The 23,387-nt window shown below is 43.8% G+C and overlaps 1 protein-coding gene across 3 annotated transcripts; it reads right to left on the bottom strand.

The window, feature by feature from the left end:
• Positions 1-19,699: 19,699 nt before the first annotated feature.
• AMER2 (APC membrane recruitment protein 2) lies at positions 19,700-23,217 on the bottom strand. 3 transcript variants are annotated; one of them, XM_032260063.1, is made up of 3 exons: positions 22,683-23,217; positions 21,615-22,489; positions 19,700-21,236 (listed from the first exon to the last, which is right to left on the bottom strand). In XM_032260063.1, the coding sequence occupies exons 2-3, from the start codon at positions 22,387-22,389 to the stop codon at positions 20,359-20,361; spliced, it is 1,653 nt and encodes a 550-aa protein (XP_032115954.1). In that variant the 5' UTR covers positions 22,390-22,489; positions 22,683-23,217; the 3' UTR covers positions 19,700-20,358. The 3 variants fall into 3 exon arrangements, with proteins under 3 accessions (XP_032115954.1, XP_032115953.1, XP_032115952.1); XM_032260062.1 differs by having other exon boundaries at positions 21,615-23,217; XM_032260061.1 differs by having other exon boundaries at positions 19,700-22,489.
• Positions 23,218-23,387: the final 170 nt, after the last annotated feature.

Here is a 23,387-nt window from a genome sequence, read left to right as displayed (position 1 = left end):
GGCGCCCTGTCCGAGAAGACCCTGCCCGCTCTGCTCCTGCCCCGCCTGTCTGCCCTCCTCTTTCACCTAGCTTTATCAGTCGCCCCTCTTCTTTTTGTAGCTTCAGTCTTTCCTGCCACATAGCTCTTGATCTTCACCACGTGAACTTACATATGCCTCTCACAGTCAAAAGAAGAAAAATATCCAGCACGGTGGCTCACACCCATAATCTCAGCACTTTGGGAGGGCGAGACAGGGGGATTGCTTTGAGCCCAGGAGTCCTAGACCAGCCTGGGCAACATAGTGAGACCATGCCTCTAAAAAATAAAAACAAAAATTTGCCAGGCATGGTGGCACACGCCTGTAGTCCTGAGCTATTCAGGAGGCTAAAGTGGGAGGATGACTTGAGCCCAGGAAGTTGAGGCTGAAGTGAGCTATGTTTGTGCCACTACACTGCAGCCTGGCCAGAGCACCAGTGACAACTCCAGCGGCAGCTCTCTTCATCTAGGTCCTCCAGCTCCTTGGTCAGCAAATCCACTTCTGCGGATTTCCAGAGTGAGATCCTCTCTCTAAAATAAATAAAAATAAAATAGAAGAAAGAAAGGGAGGAAGAGAGGGAGGAAACTTTTCTTCTCTCATTCTTTTCTTTGCTTCAGAGCATGTTTTGTTCAAACATCTCCTGTCCTCGCTCTCTCCCATCATTCACGGCAATTAGGATGCTGCCCTCCGCTTCTGGAATCTGCCAAGCGCGGTGGCCTACTTTCGCTTTTCACTCCTCTTTCACAATTGCTCCTGATTTATCCTCCTCGGCGTGGCCTGGTGAGGGCTTCCTCATGGATCTTATGCTCCTTTTCATTGGCTCTTCCTCCTCTTTCTATCCCTGAACCCAACCAGCTTTTTTGGATGACAAAACTTGCTGAAAATGTGACAAAGTCTACAGTTTGTTTCCCTAGAAACACGTACTTTGCATAGCACCGGTCAAGGCTCTTAGTAACAAACTACACAATCCAGCACAAGTTTAAGCAGAAGGAGCTTTGCTCAGAGGACAGATAGCTCAGACAATGGTGGGGAGCCCATAGCCCTGCGGTACAACTGGTCTGCCTCTGCCCAACGAGGAAGGTTCCAAATAAAAAGCCGCCACCAGCTACTGGCACGAAAGCTATCCGCCTCCACCAGGATCTGTGCCAGCAAAACGGGAGCCCCGCACCCCACTCTTCCCTCCTCCTGTGTAACTCCATCCCAGATCAAATCTCGCCTGAGGTTCACTGCCTCCAAGTGACCCTGTTTCTGATCGAGGTCTCCCGCAAGCTCATCTTACTGGCAGAATCTAAATCTCGTCCTGAGTCCCAGCTTCAAAGGGGATGGGAATGCAGTGTCCAACTTTCCAACTTCTGCACTCTAGGAAGAGCTGGAATGAGAGCTACTAACCAATCTACTATGTCACCATCTACCCGTCAACACAGAATCCAGAGACTGAAGTTCAAGAGCCACATTTTAAACGTTAATGCTCCTAAGTGCTTTAGTAAGGGTTTCTGTTGTTGTTACAAGTGTTGGAAATCACACTGCAAATCACCTGTGGTAGGAAAGGGAATTCATTGGCTCAGATAGTCAAAAAGTTCAAGAGCGGAGCTTGGTCCCATTCACGTCAGGTGAGCATGGGCATCGCCATCTGCTTCCCGCTCCCCATCTCTCTCTCTCCAGTGCTCCACTCTGCTTGTTACCTCTTTTCTCTCAGGCAGGATCTCCCTGCAGAGACTGGAGACCAAGAGCCACCAAAAGGAGGAAGCTCAATGCTGTGAAAGCAAATCAAGACTGCCGGGGTGGGTGACTACGTTAAAAACCAAAGTGCTGTCATCCTAGCACTTTGTGAGGCCGAGGCAGGAGGTTCACTTGAGGCCAGGAGTTCGAGAGCAGCCTGGACAACATAGGGAGACCCTGTCTCTACCAAAAAAAAAAAAAAAAGACCATTTATCCATCCATTATACCAGGATACTCTCAACAAGCCTTGACTTACCCCTTGACTTATTGGAGGTAAATCTTACTTTGATTATTTTCATTCAGTGAAACAGAAATTTTAAGTCACCTGAAGACATGATCCAACTGAAAGGAAATTTCTGGAAGGAGGAGAGGCACTCTCCTCACCCATTCCTTCCGAATGGTAAACAATATTCTGAAGTGACTTGAGTTCCCCTGGTCCTCTACTGAAGGTGAAACTGTTCACTGTTGAAAAGTCCAGCTCACTTTGTCAGAAGGACGGGCATAGACATTTCTGTTCACAGAAGAATTTTTAAAACATATATGCATATTATTGCTTCTCCAGGAACAGAAGGGTGGATCCTTATGACCTCCAAATCAGATGATTCAGTTACTCTTTCATCTCGTGTAAGGATGGTTCAATGGTCACATTAAATCCCAATTCTGCTAACTCCAAGCAAGCATGATTTTGGGCAATTACGTTAGTACTGTATTTTCTCCTTCCTCAGTGTAGCTTATCCTCTGGGAAAGATATCGGGGTGGGTGACTACCTTAAAAACCAATTTTCCTTCCAACATTTGCTTTTCATTCAATATTTTTCCTGTTTCAATTAATCGCCTTCTACCCTTTACCCAAATTAGAAACTTCGGAGTCATCTGTCATTTCTCTCTCTCTCTCTTTTCATACCAAGTTCTTCATCAACTACTGCTACAAACTTCTCTCTCAGATCTGTATCTTCCCCTCCTCCTCTCTACCTGCCTTTATTAATAAAGCCTGGAGATAGAGCAAAAGCTTGAAAACAGATTTCTCCCCTCTAGTCTGGCCCTTCTGCATTCCACCCATTGCTGGAAAAGAGAATCAGACATGCATCTGACTTTAGAACTGCCCCTCACTCCCCATGGAATCTTGAGAAGTCATTTCTCCTCCTTAGACTTGAGTTTCTTCATTTGCAAACTAAAAGAGTTGGGAGACATAATGTCTGAGGCCTTTTCCGACTCAAAACTCCTGGAATTCTAGTCCCAACAATTCCGTCCTTCCCATCTCATAGGCTTATTGCGAAAATCACGAGGTAATTCCAGTGAGCGTGCTGGAAACCTCTGACTTATTAGGTTTTAAATCTCTAGGCGTGTGATTAATTATCCTTAATTCATCACTGTCATCTCCACCTGGTGCTAAAGGTATGATAATAGCTAACATGTATTGAGCACTGACTGTGTGCCTGGTGTTCGGTGACGCCTTTTGCACTCATTATCTCATTCAATTATCTCACATAAAAAGAGAAGTCTGTCATCACTTACCAGATCTTAGAATGTGGTCTACCTGTTATCAGATGAGCCATATTTGCTGCACCGGATCTCCAGGTAAGTGGAGGCAGGAAGTCAGAGCAGATGAAACAAAAACGGCCAGGAGAATGTTCATACAGCCCAGGACCGCAGACCGTCAGGGGCAAGTGGGGAGGCACCCTACCTGGTGTGCGGCCTTCAGACACCAGGTCCTCTAGGGTCGAAACGAGTACCCCACCCACAAATGGCCAAGGGCAAAGCCACAAACATCTCAGGCTCCATCAGAGGTCTTTCTGGCCACCTCCCTGGGCTCGGGAAACCACAGTTTCTCAACAACTTTATTCTTCCCCGTAAGACGCACAGAATGTGCACCTCTCCTAATTTCCCTTTTGCTCTCCCTTCTCAGCCCCCATTGCCACTCTCCGGCTAGACTGCCTCTCTCACATTCACGTGTATTCCTTTTGATTCCCTCGTCCTCACCTCTCCCTCTCTCTGCATCCTCCGACTCTAAATCTTAGGAAATCTCAACCTCGGGAAAAATCCATCTTCCGCTTCGATGTCAGGCTGGGTTCCCCAGAAGCAGGGCCGGGTGAGACCCCTGGGTCAGTGTTTTATTCCAGGAGGGCTTCTAGGAGCATCCTGAAAGCAAGGGTTATGAAAAGGAAGAGGAAGCGTGAACAAGGATGCGGTTTCTGGGGAGATCTACCCTCTGCCAGACTCCACGGGGGCCTGAAGCAGCGATTTCACCTGAGAGTCTGACCACTTTCAGTTCAGGGAAAGGGGCCGCTGTCTCTTCCCAGGCACACCTGGAGAGACAGCGCCAGCAAAGAGAAGGTTGCAGAGATGAGTCTGTAGGAGCCAAAGGAAAGTTTCCCCTTCACCCTCTGAAGGTTCATTGAAAAATCAACTCACAAAAGGCACACACATTTATTAAATGCACATAGGGGAGAACCAGAGAGCCATTCTGCCACCCCCAATAGGATTCAGAGGCTTATACATCACCTTGAGGTTACAGAAGGAATGGGAGCTTGGATTGTGGCAAAACAGGTTATGGGAGCAGGGAGGAGAGGAGGCCTGGCCAGCAGAGGTGGTCTTGTTATATAGGTGAAAGCAGCCTTCAGAAGGAACAAATGGTAAATGTATTTTTCAGACCTTTATTTTAATTTTTTTTAGATTTACCTCTTATTTCTTCTTCTTTTTCTTCTTCCTTTTTTTTTTTTTTTTTTTGAGACTTGCTCTTGTCACCCAGGCTGGAGTGCAATGGTGCAATCTCACCTCCCTGCAACCTCCAGCTTCCGGGTTCGAGTGATTTTCCTGCCTCAGCCTCCCAAGTAGCTGAGACTACAGGTGCGCATCACCATGCCCGGGTAAATTTTTTGTATTTTTAGTAGAGATGGGGTTTCACCATGTTGGCCAGGCTGGTCTTGAACTCCTGACCTCCAGTGATCTGCCCACCTCGGCCTCCCAAACTGCTGAGATTATAGCTGTGAGACACCATGCCCAGCCTTATTTTTTATTTTTTAAATTGACAACCAGGAATTATATTCATGGGGCACACAGTGATGTTTCAAAACATAAAATATGGCGATCAGAACAGGGCAATTAGCATATCCATCATCTCAGATATTAATCGTTTCTTTGTGTTGGAAACATTCAGTATCGTCTTTCTAGCTGTTTGAAACTAATTATTATTGTGACTATAGTCACCCTGTGGTGTCACAGAACACAAGCGCTATTCCTTCTATTTGGCTATATTTTTGTATGCTTTAACAAATCTCTTCCTGTCTTCCCTTCTCCCAGCATCTAGTATCCTCTGTTCTACTTCTTAGTTCTATGAGATCAACTTTTTTGGCTTCCACACATGAATGAGAACATGCAGTGTTCAAATGTCAGCCTCTCAGATCATCCTTAGATGCAGATGAGGGAAGGCCTCAGAGAAACCATGACGGTCTCAAGCTGGGTTTCCTCCACAGATGCAAATCTCCCTCACAAAAGGCGGCTTTGCAAGGCTAGTTCTGTTCTCTGGTCCTCTGAACAGCCATCTCAAAATATGCCAAAGGACATTTTGGGGTGAAATGTTTTTGTTTCCTTCACGTTATTAGCACCAGTACCTGAGCCTCGCTGGTGACCTGGGCAGGGCTCCCCTGGTGTCTGTGGCAGAATTCCTCCTTCCTTCCGTGTATTTGCCTTCACTGTTTTCTCTTTTATGTAATCCCAGGTGGAGATTTTGGGTGGAGAAATTGTTGTTAAAGCTGGCACCAGATTTGCTACAAGGGAAACACCTGTTTAGGGAAACGCTTGAATTGTCTTGTTACCTGGGCAGGTTGAGAGCAGGGGCTTTAGGGAGATGAGGAAACAAAGTGAAAACTAAGCGCAGGTGGTGATCAGAAAAGGCAACCCAAACGCCCAGTAAATGTGGAAAAAGATGCTCAGTCTCCCCGCTGAAAGCTGGCTGGCACGGAGAAGCAAAGTCCCACTCATTTGCGTCAAGGTGGCTCGGGCTTCGTGGTGAAATATATGCTCCAGATCTCCTCTGAACTCACATTTTTGCTCAACTGGATTGCCCATTCCTGTGGTTTGAATATTTGTCCCCTCCAAAACTCATGTTGCAACTTCATCCCCAACGTGGCAGCGTTCAGAGGTGACTGGCAGAGCCCTCGTGATGAATTAGTCCATTCACGGATTCATGGATTGATGGGTTAATGGCTGATGGGTGATCAGGAGTGGGATTGATGGCTTTATAAGAAGAGGAAGAGAGACCTGAGCTAGCACATAAGCACAGTCAGTCCCCTCCGCATGTGAGGCCCTGCGCCACCCCAGGACTCTGCAGAGAATCCCCACCAGCAAGGTCTTCACCAGATGTGGCCTCTGGACCTTTGACTTCTCAGCATCCATAACTGTGAGAAATAAATGTCTTTTCTTTACAAATTACCCGGTTTCTGGTATTCTGTTTTAAGCAACAGAAAGTGGACTCAGACATCCACCATTTGAAGGATTGCATTTAAACTCAAAGGACCCGGTTGCCATTTCTATTGCTTTCTGATTTTTTTTTTTTTTTTTGAGACAGAGTTTCGCTCTTGTTACCCAGGCTGGAGTGCAGTGGTGCGAACTCGGCTCACCACAACCTCCGCCTCCTGGGTTCAAGCAATTCTCCTGCCTCAGCCTCCCGAGTGGCTGGGACAACAGGCGCGAGCCACCTTGCCCAGCTAATTTTTGTATTTTTAGTAGAGGTGGAGTTTCACCATGTTGACCAGGATGGTCTCGATCTCTTGACCTCGTAATCCACCCGCCTCGGCCTCCCTTGCTTTCTGATTTTTTTAATGAAACATTTATTAAACCTGTGTACTTACATTTGTGGTTGAATTCATACTAGAATCCACTGAGAATCATTAAGTTATTTAGCAGTGCTCTTGCTATTATTTAACAGCTGCTGGGGGAGGGAGCAGTAGAAAGTCATTTTCTTCTGATATAAAATAGGGAGAATAACCGAAATTACTGACTGCAGCCTGAAGTTTCCCTAAAATGTGAGTGAATCTCACATCAGTCTGGAGACCTCATGACATTAAGAAGGACAGGGACCTCCCAAGCTTTCCCTGTCATGGAGCTCATAGAAAACAACAATATTTATACAGCACTCTGGGGATCTGGGGACAACCACATGGGACTTGGTAAACCGCATTACATTTTCTTCATAGTATATCATAATTATGTCAAGAAAAATAAGTATCCAGGGAAATATTTAATATTAACTTTCTATAAAACTTTCCAATAAAGTCTTGAGAACTTTACCGAGAAATGTGGGCTTGCTGTCTTGGGCATAGCTTGTCTCTTGGGTTTTGAGCCAAAAGTGGCTCTGCGTTTTTTTTTCTAACTTTCCATAGCTGCCATCCAGGAGAAAGTGTGTTCACGCGAACGAGTGATAAAAAATTGAAAACCATTTTGTAAATCTTCCAAACATTTATAACACTTGAAATTAGAGTGAAAGAATCTAACGCTTTCTTTTCTTTCATGATGAAAGGTCTTACAATAGTGGCAAATGGATTTTGACTCCAATTGGACTTTTGGCATCAAACATTTTGCAATGAAAAGCTCTCCTTTGTTTATCTCATATGTATTAGAACAGTTATTCGAGGACAGAGACTCCACTCAAAGTGCCCATCAGCTAGAAACAGACAAGCCTGCTGAATGGGAAGGCAGAGATTGGGGCCTGGCCCACCTGGCTCTCCCACCCCAAAAGAGGCTACACGTTGCACCTTGCAGACCCGCTCCTTGGACATTTTTAACGCAAACTCCACCAGCCGCTCCATCAGCTTGTCTGCTAAATAAGGAGCAGGCAGCTGAATCACCTTGGTTGGGTGCTGGGTCACCTTGGTTGTCCTTCCTAGTGCTGCAAGGAGTCCCAGTGTTCCTCATCCATGCTCAATCCTAGGGGTGCCGTGGGACAGTGTTGGGTCCCCCACCTTCTGCCCAGCCAGTCTCAGAGGAACGCCAAGCCAGCATGCTGGCTAGCCAATCCAGGACCCACCAGGCTGCCCTGAAGGCTGAGGCTATTGATTCCTCAAAGGACACCTCCAAGGAATATCCAGTGAAAGCCATAAGCAGGGAGGAGATAAATAACTCTTCAGGGAGACAAAACTTTATGAAATAGCTGGGAAACAAGTGTAGCTGGTAGAGCAATTGGGCATACATGCTATAAGAACATACTATCAATTTTTACTTCTTTATAGAAAATAACTTTTTAAATACTTTATGTGGAACTGATAAAGTTAAGCCTTTTCACTGTATTCTGCAATTTGTTTCTGATGTCAGCCACTCAGTTTAGCACAGATTCTATGAAGTGAAGGGAGCAAGACTGTCTTTGTTTCAGATGCCAGCCACATGTTCAGGGGTCTTGGGCCACTTGCACAATTCGGGGATTCCCATGACCCATTTATGTTTGATAATTCATTATAACCACTCAGAGAACTTAGGAAAGTGCTAAGCTTACTGTCATAATTACTATAAAGGATACAACTCAAGACCAGTCAAATGCAGAAACACATGGGGCAAGGTCTGGGAGGGTTCTGAACATAGAGCTTCATGTTCTCTGTCCTTGAAATCGGGACATGTCACCTTCTTGGCACATCAATGTATTCACCAGAGAAAAAGCTTATCCAAGAAGCCCCGGCATCCAGAGATGCTACTTGGGTTTCATTCCATAAATCACTGGCCACGTAGTTGAACTCAATCTCCAGCCCTCTTCCCCATTCTGGAATTCAGGAGTCAGGAAGTCATGGCTCAGAGGCCCAACCCTCTAATCTCAGGGTTGAGATTTCTGGTGTGACCAGCCCCAAACCTAAATCATCTCATTAGCATAAACTCAGGTGTGATCCAGGAGCCCACCATGAATAATAAAGGCAATTTTATTACTCAGGAATTTCCAAGGATTTAGAGGTTATCTCCCAGGAAGAGGAACCAAGACCAGACAAATTACTTATTCTATGAAAATCCCAAAGAACACCAGTTCATCACATGACTCTTAGAACAAATTTCCCCCCCAAAAGCAAGAATTGTATGGATTTGCCCCAAAGGGAAAATAAATGAATTATTGGGAAGATAATGTTGGACTAAAGGTCAGTATGAAGAAAGTCAGTTAAAAGAATAAAAAATAATGGTGTTAATGAGAGGGAAAGATTAAAACCAAAAGTCTGCAAATACATGATCAATTTAAAGTTGCAAGTCCTTGGGCAGCTGGCACCACAGACCCTCTGTAAGAGCGCAGCCAAGTATAGTATCACCTTTTATTGCTATTTGAAGACCTACAGGTTGGGATACCAATATTGGTGGATCATCACTCCTTGAACCAAATGTTGGGCTTAGACCTACCAATGGATGGGGCGCTCCGCCTGGGAGAGAAGAAAGCCAGCTGACATCCACCAGGCAGCCACGTATTATGGTGGTAGGCATGCATGGGGCCTGGTGCATTTCTGCAAGACTGAGAAAACAAGATATGATGTGAGTCTTCTGAAATGCACTCCCATGGGCAACAGAAAGCGTTGGAAGCTTGTTAAGAAACACATTACCATCTGGAAAGAAGTACCAGACGTATATCTGTGAGAAACTGGTGTCTTCTGGGAAACACGGAGGTGCCAGCAGCTGACAGGAAGAGATAAAATGATGATCACTGTGTTCTTGCCTGCCACTTTGGGAGGCCTGCATGATGAAGACAGATAAGAGGTAAAAATGTCAGGTGTGCAGGCCTTCACTTTCTTCAAAGTGAGGAGATTGCAGAATAACCTGAGTACAGGTGAATTGGTTCCATGTTCACTTCACAAAAGGTATGTAAAATTCTATACCAAAAGGAATATATAATTTTCCTAAAGTCTGAGATCTTGATTGTGTCTGCCTAATACATTCTTTGCTACATATTAATTGCTTCCAAATGTCTGGATATTTGGTATCTGTAGATAACTGTCTTTTACAAAAAGAAAAAACCAAAAAAGCTTTCCTTTCTCTAAGGGAAGAAGAAAAATATTGTTACAACTTTTAACAAAAACATCAATATTTCATCCATTCTAAGATGCGCATTTTCACAATTTTACATCTCTGAAATTGGGTGCATCTTGTAACTGGCAGCTTTTTTTTTTTTTTTTTTTTTTTGCAATAAATGAAAGAAGAGTGCATCTATAGTACCTTAAATTGAATGAAATGTGAACAATTGCTTAAAATAATGTTGCTAGACAACTGTTTAAAATTTGAAGAAACCCAGTGTCCTGAAGAACTGAAGTACCTTTAAGGAACAGGACAGGAATTAGGTATCCAACTTCTGGAATTGTTAGAGATCACGAAGGATGCTTCAGTCATGTGAACCTATCACTTTGAGATTTCACGTTTCTTCTTCAATCTCTTAAAGTGGTAATTTATATTTATAGAGATCTTAACAGGAAACCATATTTGTATTCCTGGAATAAACCCAATTTAATCATGACGTATGGTTGATTTTACAGACTACTAGATGCAGTTTTTTTCTCATAGTTTATGTAGAAATGTTGAATTTCATGATACAGATGTGTTTATAATTTTCTATAATTATATAAATTTCTATAAATTTGGAATTGCCCGATCACTAGATTTTGCAGAAACACTGGTTCTGCTATCTGGTTTTACTGCTTTGTTTTGTTTTGTTGGAAAGGGAGAAAGAGTTTAACTACCAATTCACTCTCTCTCATAGTTCTAAGACTCTTTAGGTTAGCTATTTCTTCTCAAGTCACTTTTGGTTTTATATATATATGCGCATATATTCCTATGTTTCACACACACACACACACACACGAGAATTTGTATGTACTACCTTAGTTTTAAAAATTTACTGTCATAATAGGCCGGACATGGTACCTCATGCCTGTAATTCCAGCACTTTGGGAGGCAGAGGCAGGAAATTGCTTGAGCCTAGGAATTTGAGACCAGCCTGGACAACATGGTGAAACCTCATCTCTACAAAAAATAAAATAATTACCTGGGCATGGTGGTGTGGGTCTGTAGTCCCAACTATTTGGGTGGCTGAGGCAGGAGAATTGCTTAAGCCCAAAGGGTCCAGGCTGTAGTGAGCCACGATCACACCACTGTGCTCCAGACTGGGCAACAGAGCTAGACCCTGTCTCAAAAAAAAATATTATTGCCATGGTATTTATAACATTCTCCCATTGTACTTTTTATCTCTACTGCAACTGTAGTTATGCCCATCTAGCTCTGGACCATACTTGTATCGTTTCTGCTTTTTTCTTCAAAAAAATTTTTATACCTTTTTCAAAAAATTTTATCTTTGTTGATCTACTTTAGGTATCTTTGTTTTCTGTGTTATTGCCTTCTGCTCTTATTCATATTAACTCTTATTTATTATGTATTTTTTTTGAGATAGCATTTCACTCTTGTTGCCCAGGTTGGAGTGCAATGGCCCGATCTGGGTTCACTACAACCTCGGCCTCCTGGGTTCAAGCAATACTCCTGCCGCAGCCTCCCAAGTAGCTGGGATTTACAGGCCTGAGCCACCATACACAGCTAATTTTGTATTTTTAGTACAGGTGGGGTTTCAACGTGTTGGTCAGGCTGGTCTCTAACTCCTGACCTCAAATGATCCACCGCTGTGGCCTCCCAAATTGCTAGGATTACAGGCGTGAGCCACCACGCCCGGCCAGTCCTTAATTAAACTTTCTATGTGTTCATTCTGTTATTGTTTTCTTAACTTCTTGTATTTAATTAAAATAGATTCTCAGCTTATTAATACTCAGCTCTTTATATTTTATAACCTATTTGAAGTTATTTATAAAATTTCTCCTAAGTACAGATTTGGTTATATTTCATATCTTAATATGGATCATTTTCATAATTATGTACATCTAATTGTTTTCTAATATCCTTATTCATTTATTCTCTGATCTGTGAGCTATTGAAAGGTGCATTTTTCAAATATCCAAATGTATGGAGTGATTTTAATTATCTTTTTATTAGTAATTTCTAGTGTAGTTGTATGTTGGTAACAGAACACATTCTGTGAGGAACTATTTTTTGAAATGTGTCAAGACTTACATCACGGTCTAGGATGTAGTCAGTATTCACCAATGTTTCATTCGCTTTTGAAAAGAATGTGGATTCTCTAGTTGTTTGGTCCAGGGTTGTAATATGTGGTGAAACATGCTGCTCAAATCCTCTTTATTCTGACTGATTTTCTGCCTGCTTGATCTATCAATTACCAAAAAACATCTACGAAACAGTCCTTGCCGCCTTGCTGTGGATGCACCCACCTCCCCTTTCGGTTCTCAGCCCATCCTTGGACCACAGAATGGAAAGCTCTCGGCCTCCAGGGATCAGTAGCTACATCTGAGGGCTTCCGGCCTCCCTTTCATGAGAGGCTTCCCTACCTATTACACACAGGAAATGAAAATACACCACCAAAAACAAAATAAACAAAACCAGAAAGTAACTCTTTAGAAAGACTTCAGTGGCCCTAATGTTGCCGCTACCTGATGGTCACAGCGGATTAGCTGGCCTCATGGGGGATGATAAGGAATGGAGATTTTCTAGTAAAGGCCTCAGAAATCAGATCAGAGTCAGAATAACACGTGAGCTTTTCAGAAGGCAGCTGTCCAAACCTAACAAGGAATTTTTCACTTGTTTACAAAGTGTAGAAAGAAATAGGGGCCTCTCATTGGTTTCTCCATGAGACAGTCACACACACATCACCTCCCTATTAACACTATAATTAGTGCAATGTCTAAAAATTGAAAAGGCTTGAAACAAAATTGATTCTGGAGAAATAACAACCCAAAGAGTTTACTTTAAATGCAAAGGAGCAACAAAATTTATTGACTGAATTAAACACAACAGTTAAAATGGCAGTGTTGTAGTTTCATTTTCAGATGTTTGAATGGAACATGAAAAGTGCTATTAGTCCAAGCTTCTTACATTCATTTAAAGAGTGACTATCAAAAACAGCAACATGCAGAATGGTACATATGCACAAAATGGAATCATATCAACAAATATACAAAATATCCAAAATAAAATAGTTACAGGTTTAAAAATAGAAACATTGATTCCTCTATCCCATTAAACCACTGGAGTGGAGAAAGGAGAAAAGACCCTATTGCTATTTAGAATCCTTTTTTTAAAACAGGTTTTTAAAACATAGAATTAGTTCTAGGAGACAATTTTTGATGTTTTTCAGGGGTTTAACATTCTATTATAAAAATAATATCTATAAACCTACTAACAATTTTCCTCCTGTGCACAAAAATAATACCGCCAAAAGCTTGTCCTCAAAGACATGCCTGACTTTCAGGAAAACTAATTATAGAAATGGAGTTTCTCATTTGGGTTTTCTTTGTTACTATTTTCAAATAACCTACAATTCCCTCTGTTACACTGAGATACTTTATATAAATAACTTGGGCAAAACCTGAAGTTCACAATGAGCCTGCTCGGTAGCTGGTGTCAAGTACAAATGATAGGAATTTACTTTGCCTACAACATCAAAAGCATTTTCCCTGATATTCCTGATAGACCTACCACTATCAGATCCTCCGTGTTCAGTAAGATTTATCCTGGAAGAAATGGAAATGTTAAATATTATTTGCTAGAGTTTCTCCTCCTTTATTTAGAAATAAATGCATAGTGGGAACCAATGGTTGTAATGTAGATATTTGAGAAGGTTCATTAATTCCTTCAGGCCACCTGGAGCCCTTTCAAGGCAAGTGAACAAGCATTTTCTGCATGTCTACTCCGTGCCCCTATGCTATTTATTGAACCAGATATTTATAGTGTTTCCGCTTTAGTTTACTAAATGATTCAGGTCTGAGAGTATCTGATAAAGTACAATATGTGTCAAATAGCCAGAAACCTAGGCTGTATCTTATTTAAAACATATCTTCTTACATAGAGCAGAAAGTTATTCTACTTGATTATTGAAGAATTTCCAAAATTACCCCATTTTACCAATACCTACCGTACATGGTTCTTGTGAACAGTAAAGATAACAATGTAAAAAAAAAAAAAAAAAAAAAACACAAAGAAACCCCCCCGACACCACAGTAAACATACAGAATATGTAAGTAGATTTCAACATAAAATACTCATCTTCACGGTGACTGACTTGTTGACGGTGTTCAACAGCTATTAGTGGAATGAGTTAATGAATCAGAAAATGTAGGCCAGGATTCAATGGCTGTAGACACAACATAGGATGGACTGCTTTTAAAGGAACCAGGTGCTTATTTCTGAAGTTCACAATTGCATCAAAGCAAGAGACAACTCATACAGCTGTCATTTAAACAAACCACACAGATAACAAGTTGGGAAAGATGTGGAGAAATTGGCACTCCTGTGCACCATTGGTAAGAATGTAAACAGACGCAATCACGGTGGAAAGCAGTACAGAAGTTCTTCCAAAAATTAAAAATAACTGTATGTTTAATTAGAATCACCATATGACTGACCCAGTAATTCTACTTCTGGGTATTTATTAAAAAAAAAAAAAAAAAAAAAAACCTGAATTTAGGATCTTAAAGAGATATTTTCACTCCTTTGTTCCTTGGAGCATTACGCACAATAGCCAAGACGTGGACATAATCTAAGTGTCTGCCAGTGGCTGAATGGGTTTTCAAATGCAGCAAATACATACAAGGAAATATTACTCAGCCTGAAAAATGAAGGAAATCCTACCATATGCAACAGCATGGATAAACTCAGGAAATGTTGTGCTCAATGAAATAAGCCAGTCACAGAAGGACAAATACTGCGCGTTACCACTTCTATAAGGGATCTAAAATAGCCAAACTCATAGGAGCAGAGAGTGGATGATGGTTGCCAGGGGCGGGTGGGGGCGGAAATGAGGAGCTGCCGTTTGGTGGGCACAGAGTTTCGGTTACACAGGATGCATGGGTTACAGAGATTGGCTGTACAGCATTGTGTCAATGGTTAACAATATTGTATTGTGGACTTAAAACTTAAAGAAGGTAGGCTGGGCACGGTGGCTTAGGCCTGTAATATCAACACTTTGGGAGCCTGAGGCGGGCGGATCACTTGAAGTCAGGAGTTTGAGACCAGCCTGGCCAACATGGTGAAACCCTGTCTCTACTAAAAATACAAAAATTAATGGGCATGGTGGCGCATGCCTGTAATCTCTGCTAATTGGGAGGCTGAGGCAGGAGTGTCGCTTGAACCCTCGAGGCAGAGGTTGCAGTGAGCCGAGATCACACCACTGCACTACAGCCTGGGTGACAGAGCGAGACTCCATCTCAAAAAAAAAAAAATTATAGAGGGTACATCTCATATTCAATATCCTTATCACAATTAAAACACACACAGATATGCCTAGACCACCCAGAACCCACTGAGACTGGGCTCAAGGTAGGAAAAAAAACAAATGAAACAAACATGCTTGGAATGAATGACAACCCATCAGGAGGCAGTATCGCCATGACAACAGAAGGCATTTCTGTCTGTATTTCCCACGTTTATCCTAAGAGAAGAGGATCCCTCCAAGGGAAGGCCAATGTTTGCCTGCTCAGCATAGCACAGCGGCAGGGTTCCCTGCATATGATTGTGAGCACCATCATCTCAGACACAAACTAATTTTCAGCTGCATGGACATGGGGTGGATTTTTCTATCAGAAGTGAGCTAATAATGACATTAAGCAGTTCTCAGCTCTTCAGTTACTGAAAATCACTAAAGAGTTTATATCCCTGTCCTACAGACTAGGGGAAAAGAGAGAGACAGAGATGGAAAGGGATAGAAACAAAAAGGGTGAATTAAAGCTGTCATGCTAGGGAGATAATATTACCTACCCCATATGGCTGTTAAGAGGACTAAGTAATTATTTCTAATCTCCTTGCAGCGCCTGACACATAGTAAGAATCCAATGAATTTAACCATTGTTATACTCACTATTTTTTAAGAGGCATTTGGGTGGCTTAATTCATAGTGCCTTTCTTCAACCTCACACCACTCTGCTCCACCCCACAAACTATAAGCAACAAATGCAAATACAAAATAAAAGGTAAAATAAAATTGTTTTTTGTTTTTAATGAATATTAAGAAAATCCAATTACAGCACAACTCAGGTGCGAGCTCCAAACTGAATGGGTTTTATAAGTATTAGAAACAGTGTATGCCCCATAAATATGTGTTGCATTGAATTAAAGTAAATATCCATCATAAAAGGTGCCCGATTTCAGTTCTGGAGGCTTGGTGACTATTTTCATCTTTCCTTTTGCAGTTTGAGAAGGAACTCCTTTCCATAATCATGAAACTATCCTTCTGAATCACCTCTTAAAAACGTCCTCTGCAGTGAGATAATAATATTCTTAGAAGTGACTACTGTTGCAGCAAACTGTCTCCTTTAAAGCATTACCACAGTGCGAGGCTTTTCAAGGCAATGCATGACAGCCACCAGGAAATCTTCAGAGCAAGATGAGGTCTCACAATCCATGGCCGCCTGTGAGGAACCACACTCACTACACTGACAATGTTACAGCTCGCTTCTGCCTGTGAAGTCCCCACTTGCCTTTTGCTTTCCCACACAGGCTCCATAAGACACTTGTCTACCCTACTATCCATCCCTTTGGTCCCAAACCGTTTCATAACTATTTTTTGTGTGTAATGAATTGAAATTTTCTAAGGCTGAGTTTACACAAATAAGAACTGTTCCGTTCATTCCTTGCTCCACCTGGAGGAGGGGAATGGGAAACTGGGTTAGGTGAGGTATTTGGGTTTCTCCTCTTATTTCACTCAGATACTTTAAACTAGCTTTCCTCAGTGATGAGGTGAGTCAATTGTGATGCTTTTGCCTTATGTTTAGCTGCAAAAAACTTCTTGAATTTATTTCTTAACAATGAGAGTGGGAGCAAAGCATATGTGAATGTACTGGAACAGGTCTCAGGAGAAGCCAAGCATCGGGGGAGCCAAATCCATATATTTGTAATTCAAGAGAGAAATTTAGAATGATTAACAGCAGGGAATGCATTCCCCCATGCGGACGGAGCAAACATGCTAGCGTCATGTGAAGTTTCCCATCACTGTTGTCTGAGGACACGTAGGAGACACGAGCTGCATGAGTCAATTTCTTCATACCAAGCTAAAGTCAAGAGACCCCTTTACAATTAATCTGACAAAGGCATAAATAATAAAACTCTTAGAAAATTCAAAGAAATCTCAACACCTGACATAGTCTTTTTACCTGGATAATTGTGTAAGCAAAGGGCTATTTGCATACTGTTGAACTGCAAATACTTGGAGATTACCTCTGAGATGAAGAAATTCTTTAAACTCAGTAAGTTATCACTTTCATAGATATTAAATATTTTGTATTTAAATAAGCAGATAATTTGTGGAAAATGTACCTAAAGGAAGTCCTTGGTATCTTATCTTCTATTGTTGTTATTAGGTGAAATAATAAAAATCTACTCCCCCTTGTGATTATCTAAAATGATGAAGTAAAATTTCTCCCAATCGGTGCTAATGGCAGGATAAAAGCATCAACCACCATCTGTACTAAAGCAGAGTGTTTCAGCTAACATTGTATGCGTACCATAGACATTAAAGTCAGGCTGTCTTTGTGCAGAGCTATTAAACCAACTGATAAATTCTCATCCAACAATTGATTTGGCTTTTTCCTGTCTAATTTGGGCAGCTTTTCAACCGAAGGAAGTCAATCAACTAAATATCTTAGAATATACATACATGGGAAAGATATAATTAGCCTCTATCCAATCCCTCCCTTAAAAAATCTGCAAATATGGGCCTGAATAATCTTCACAAGGTCATTAGATAATGTATTAATAAAAATTGGCATGTGAATCTAGGAAAATTCTTGGAAAAACAACAATCTTCATGAATATGAATAAGAGAAAGTAGCCCTTGGCACAAGAAAGCAACCATGATCCCTTTTTTATGATTGGAAAAAGTTGAGAATTCACTCTTCCTGCCACTTCAGGGATTTCCAATCAAGTGATTAAGGCTGTTTAATTCATTGCCCAAATCCTCCCTTTGATTGGTGTGGGTGCAATTCTTTAAAATATAGGGTAATAAAAAGTGGAAAATATAAATTCCAAAAGAAAATATTTTATATCTTTTATAACTGGTTAATTGACAGGCCAGTGGAAATTAAGATAAACTTTGCTCACGTGCTCCTTTACTTATAAAGAGGAGACACAGCATAATGGTGTAAATGGAGAAATAAGTCCTAAAATTGTGAAAGCAACAACTTTTCTTCTAGTGCTTAAGAAACATATTGCCTTTACTATTACAATATTCTCATAAGTTTTTCAGGTATTCTTAACTTTCCTGTACAATTGAACAAATGAACCAACATAACTTTGCCATGGATTCATGCAAAGGGGAATATAACCCTTGCAGGAAAATGTACAACAAGGAAATCAAGATCCTTTGTTTTACAGCAAGGAGTAAAATTTATATTTTCTCTATTCACTAGGGGAAGATGGATGTATTTTGACTCTAAATAGTACTAGCATCATGAAATCAAATTTAAATCCCATGTTTAAGACAGAAATAATTTCAAAAATAATTTCCAAATCTACAGTAGACGTCTTTGTTAGTCTGCACACAGTTGAGTGCATGAGCACGTGAGTGTGGGATGCTTATATGAAATCTTGGTAGTGTGTTCAGAATGCTTAAGGCTATGTCTGCATACAGGACCTCATCTACACACATAAAGAAATTAAATATTAAAAGATTACTTTGAAGTAACATTATGGATCTGAGACAATGCAATAAAAGCCAGTCATATGACTAATGAAGAAATTCAGCAAATCTCTCCTAATTGAATCACTGCAAATTTAAAATGGGGAATGGCCTACTTTCTGCTACTGGCTCACATTTGCTTTCCTTTGATGCCCATTTATTTTGTTACTTTCTTTATATTATTAAAATAGGTTTTCATATATTTAACTTGCCTTATTCTTTCATTTATAGAACAGAAAAGAAGCTTTAAAAGCATGTAACATGAGTTCATTACTAATGTAATCTCTCTGGAAATAAGACTTATACAGAAGTGTTCATGTCATTTACATATGTGTAGTTTCACTTGAATATTCATAATCTTCCTGGTATGATGAATCACCTCCTAGTAGAAGCTCTGGTCTTTTGATTAAATACACTGAAGTGTATTTCAAAAAGGATATTAATTTCATCATTAGACACTAATAGCATTCTAGGAACTGCTTCAGTTTATCATTCAAACTATCTAGGCATATAATAACCCTTTCTAAAATAAATGTTTCATCTGAAATATTAGAAAACATACATAGAAGCAAACCATTTTTCAAAAGAAATCTTGGCATAAGGTGTTTACAATACATAAGCTTGCCAATGTCATATTCTGAACACACTCGTCTTCATCATAAGTCTATAAAGCAAAAGACAAATGATATGAAAAGCTATATCTTTCTATTGTTTTTCTTTATGGGTTCCTCATTTTGCATTCACCATATTGAGGAATGGTTGAATCCAAAATTTTATAATCAAGGTTAAAAAAATATCTGAAAACCAGGGTTTGGAGTGAGAAACAGACTCTTACCCAAGACAAGGCAGAGCCATTCCTCTGGGACACCAGCACAATAGATTTGTTTTTGTTTTTGAGAACCAGAGAACACGTACAAAATAAAACCAGAGTCGCTTCCCATTACATCAATGGTTTGGGGACCGTCATCATGTCTAGCTCTAAGACCAGATTTCATATTCTAGATTATTGACCAATTACAAAATGTTAACAGCTCGATAAACTGTAAAATATGCATTATCTTCACATGAGAAGGTTTCAGCTTATAAATGCTAAAATACTGTATCTATTGGCATTTAGTAAAATGTTTCCCTGATCCTGATTTCTGCACTAGATGGGGGGGGAAAAAAAAAAGCAAAAGCCTGCTCTCCTGAGCCTTTTATATCTTCCCAAACAAATGATCCAAACGAATCAAACCAAAACTCGCCTTTATTTTCCTAGTGTTAGATACTTATCAATTTGCATACCTAGCAACTGAAGGTAAGGAAGTTTTCTGCCAATCAGTGGTGCCCTCTGCTCGTCAGGTAAATACCTGGCTGTTTCAGCTTTGGAGGTGTTTTCCACACAGTGATATAGCAAAGGGTCTTTTTTTTTTTTCCTGGAAAGGAAAGAGGAAAGAAGGGAAAGAAGGAAACATGTCTTGGAAGAGGAGATCTCCTCTGGTTCTTCAGTGGTTCCTCCAGGCTTCTGGACACTGGCTCATGCCAACATCCAGGCATGACTCTTACTTAGGTTTGGCTAAGTCCTGTTTTCTGCAAAGGCAAGTAAAGGTGACTTCCAAGTGTTCAGTGCATTAAAGAAAAAAGAAGAAAAACCTAAAGGTAAAAAAGAAAAAAGTGCTTGAAAATAATTCTCATGGAGTTATCTTGAGAGGAGAATCCCAAATGTAGCATCCCTCTTTCTGGTGTTATCCGGACCCTGCTCAGGGCACAAAGACCTCCTCGGTCCACGCTCTGGAGCAGGGGGTTTCTAAAAGACTTTCTTTAGGAAAAGCAAAACTTACTTGAGTGGTTTCCAGGGCAAAATTGTATTCCTTGACATGTGGCCCGTCCACCGTGGCCTGGAAGACCTCACAACTTTTTGGCACTGTCGTGGCAGGCCGCTGCCCTGATGGTGGTCCCAGCCAAGCCCCGGTTGCTGACTCTGCGGACCAGCACTTTAGAAACCGGGATTTTTGTTCTGGGCATCTCACTCCTGGAGGGTTGCTGGTGCACCACGGGATGGCTAGATGGAAGGTTGGCCAGGTGCTTGATGCTAATAGGGATCTTAGAGTCCTTTAGCAAGCTGCCTGGTGTTCGCAGTGGACAGGTGATGGTGCCTGGAGACACGGGCTTTAACCGGGACAAGCAGGACGTCTCCTCGCTGTCCTTCCCTCCAGGAAGGGTTGCTGGGCTTCCGTCGGGGTCAGCATAGAGATCGTAGAGCGCGTCCCCGCTGTAGCTATCCCGGGGGATGGCCGCCTTCTTCCCGCTGCTCGAGCTGTCTTCCTCTGGGCCTGGCGTGGTGGAGTCCCAGTAGCCCTCGTCGCTGTTGGGGACGCCCTCCTGCTGTTCCTTCTCCGGGTGCTTGGGCTTCTCCTTCGGATGGGGCTCAATGGGAATACGGTTGAGCCTCCTGCACTTGACCGAGGACGCGTCCTTGGCCGTTTCCACACACCTGGTGTCTTTGGGGGTCTCAGGCACCACCTTGGTTTCCAGTGCAGCTGCCGCGTTGGCCGCGCCCTCCTGGGGCCCGGGTCCCTGCTCCTCGGTCTGTGACAGCATGTCCCAGAACTCCTGCAGATAGGTGTCGTCCACCTCGTCCGGGCTGGCCATCTCCTCCCCGCCTCCTTGGTAGGCCACCACGCCGGGGTTCTTTTTAGAGAGAGCCGGCTTGCCTGGCCCGGGGACATGCTTGTCACAGCTGGGACCTGCCTCTTCCTCTTGGTCTGCAATAATATCTCCACAGCCTGTAAGAGAGTCAAAGCTTTTCAGTGAAGTCACGTCAGAAAACATCAAACAAATACGATCTGCCGACGGGTCTGAGGGTGGATCGACCGAGGCAGGGTCCGGGGCGGCGGACGCCCGGCCGCTGCCGCCTTCGGAGTCGACAAGGGGGACCGTCTTTACGGGAACGGCCCCAGTCCTGGAAGCGTCCTCGGCCGTGCGGACCTCCCCGGGCCCCGGCTCGGGGGGTGCCCGGGGCTTCTCGGCGCGCCGATGCCCCGCGGCGTCCTCTCCCCGGGCGCCGGTGTCGCTGGGGCGCGAGGGGCCCTCGGCCTCTCCGCAGCTCCGCGCTGGGGCGCGGTCGGCGGGGGCGGGCACCTCCTCTCCCCCTGCGGGCTCACCTGCTGGGTCTCGCGGGGTGTCCTGGCTGGGCTCCTCCGGCTCGCGCGCGGCTCTGGGCGTCTCCTCCTTGACGCACTCCAGGCTGGCGGTGAGCGAGCCGGGCAGGATCAGGCCGCCCCCGGGCGCGCGCCCCTCCGCGGCCTCCGCCTTGGCCCTCTTGTCCTTCCTGTGCCAGCGCATGCCGCTGAACAGCCCCCGCAGCCCCCGCTTTTGTTTGCCGCCGGCCTTGCTAGCGTCCGCGGGCTCTCCCTTGCCGTTTTCCGAGCGCCCATTCTTCTTCAGCAGCGAGAAGAAGCTGTGCGACTTGGCCACCGAGCTGCTGGCGAGGGATCCCCCGCCGGGGCCCGCGGCTCTTGGGGGCCCCGGGTTCGGCCGCCCCCCGCCGCCCCCGCCGCTGTCGCCCCCGCCGCGCGGCTCCTCCTTCCTGCCGCTCTCCAGCACCAGCACCTCGGCGAGCCCGTCGTGGGTCCTGCTCCTCACCAGCCCCGTCGGACCCGAGCCTTTCCCGTCCCCTTTGTTTTTGACCCCAAAAATGCTGGGCATGGTGCCACCCGATTTCCTCTTCTTGAATAATTTGAAGGCAGCTTTATTAATCTTCCCCGACGGCGGCTCGGCTGCCGGCGTTTCGGCTGCACAGTCACAATGCAAGTCCATGTCTGCCGCGAGGGTCCCGGCCCCGGCCTCCGCCTTCCTCCTGCAGACCCCCACGGACGCGCCAGCTCCGCCGCGCTCGCTGACAGCCCCGCCGCCGCCGCGGCTCCAGCTCGTCTCCATGGAAACCGCGCGGGATAAGCCGCTTTCGTCAGCAATGGGCTCGCGCCAGGCCACTGTCACCCGTATTCTAAATCAACCTGAGTCGAGCTCGCCGCCGCCGCTGCAAAAGAAACACACATAAAAGACCATCTTCCCTCCCGCAAGGGCTTATATAATACCCTAACCCACTTCCATCCGACTTGGCTTGGCGCTGCATGGCTTTTTTGTGGCAAGGGCAGGCAACACAGCCGCGAGCTGATGGCAGAAATTCGAGTCGTAATTACGGAATTCAAATCCCCTCAACTCTCACCCACCTTCCGATTCCTCCTCTAGACTCGCTCTTCACGGGAGCGCAACCGTGGATCACGAAATGTCTCTTAAAACGACAAAGCAATCCCACCCAAAACAAAATGCTTGCTTTTCTTATTCTCTCTTCTGGACTCCATGCATCTTCATGCCTTTCCCAAGCCCTTCGTGTCTGTCCTTAGCATCCGTGCTCTAAGCCCAGCAAGCAGGAAGCATGTCTGCCTACAACCATGTCTTGTCCAGAGTTGAGCAACACTCTAGGTCCACGCTGTGTGGCTGTCATTGCGGTTATGATTCTTGTGACAAAAGTACACGCCACCAATCAGTCTATCAGCAACCCAGCAATGCAAGCACAACAGCTCCCCGGGGCGGAGTCTGGCTGTACCTTTGGGACAACCGTGACTTTTATCCCAGGCTCCAGCCACCACGGGATGAAGTCACAGATGCCGCCGCCCAGCCCACATTTGATAACAATAGACAACTTGACCGAGAGCACAGCCTGGGAATCTCAGACCCACTCCACAGGTGGGCCTTGGAGTCCCGGGTTCTGCCCTCTCCTTGTCCACTCAGCAGGACACTGGCATTATTCCTATCAATGCTGTGCCAACCCTCATACCACCAGGGCTGACTTGTAGCCCCCTTCCCCAATATACAGAGAAGGAAAAGCTTGGTAGGGGTCCCTGAGTGTCCAGTAGGGATCTCTTCTGTGCTCT

Source organism: Sapajus apella, unplaced genomic scaffold (assembly GCF_009761245.1).
Source record: "Sapajus apella isolate SASKATOON/1434 unplaced genomic scaffold, GSC_monkey_1.0 scaffold114, whole genome shotgun sequence".
Taxonomy (NCBI): Eukaryota; Metazoa; Chordata; class Mammalia; order Primates; family Cebidae; genus Sapajus; species Sapajus apella.
The sequence above is the reverse complement of the archived record's forward strand: the minus strand, read 5'-3'. Positions and strand labels throughout refer to the sequence as shown.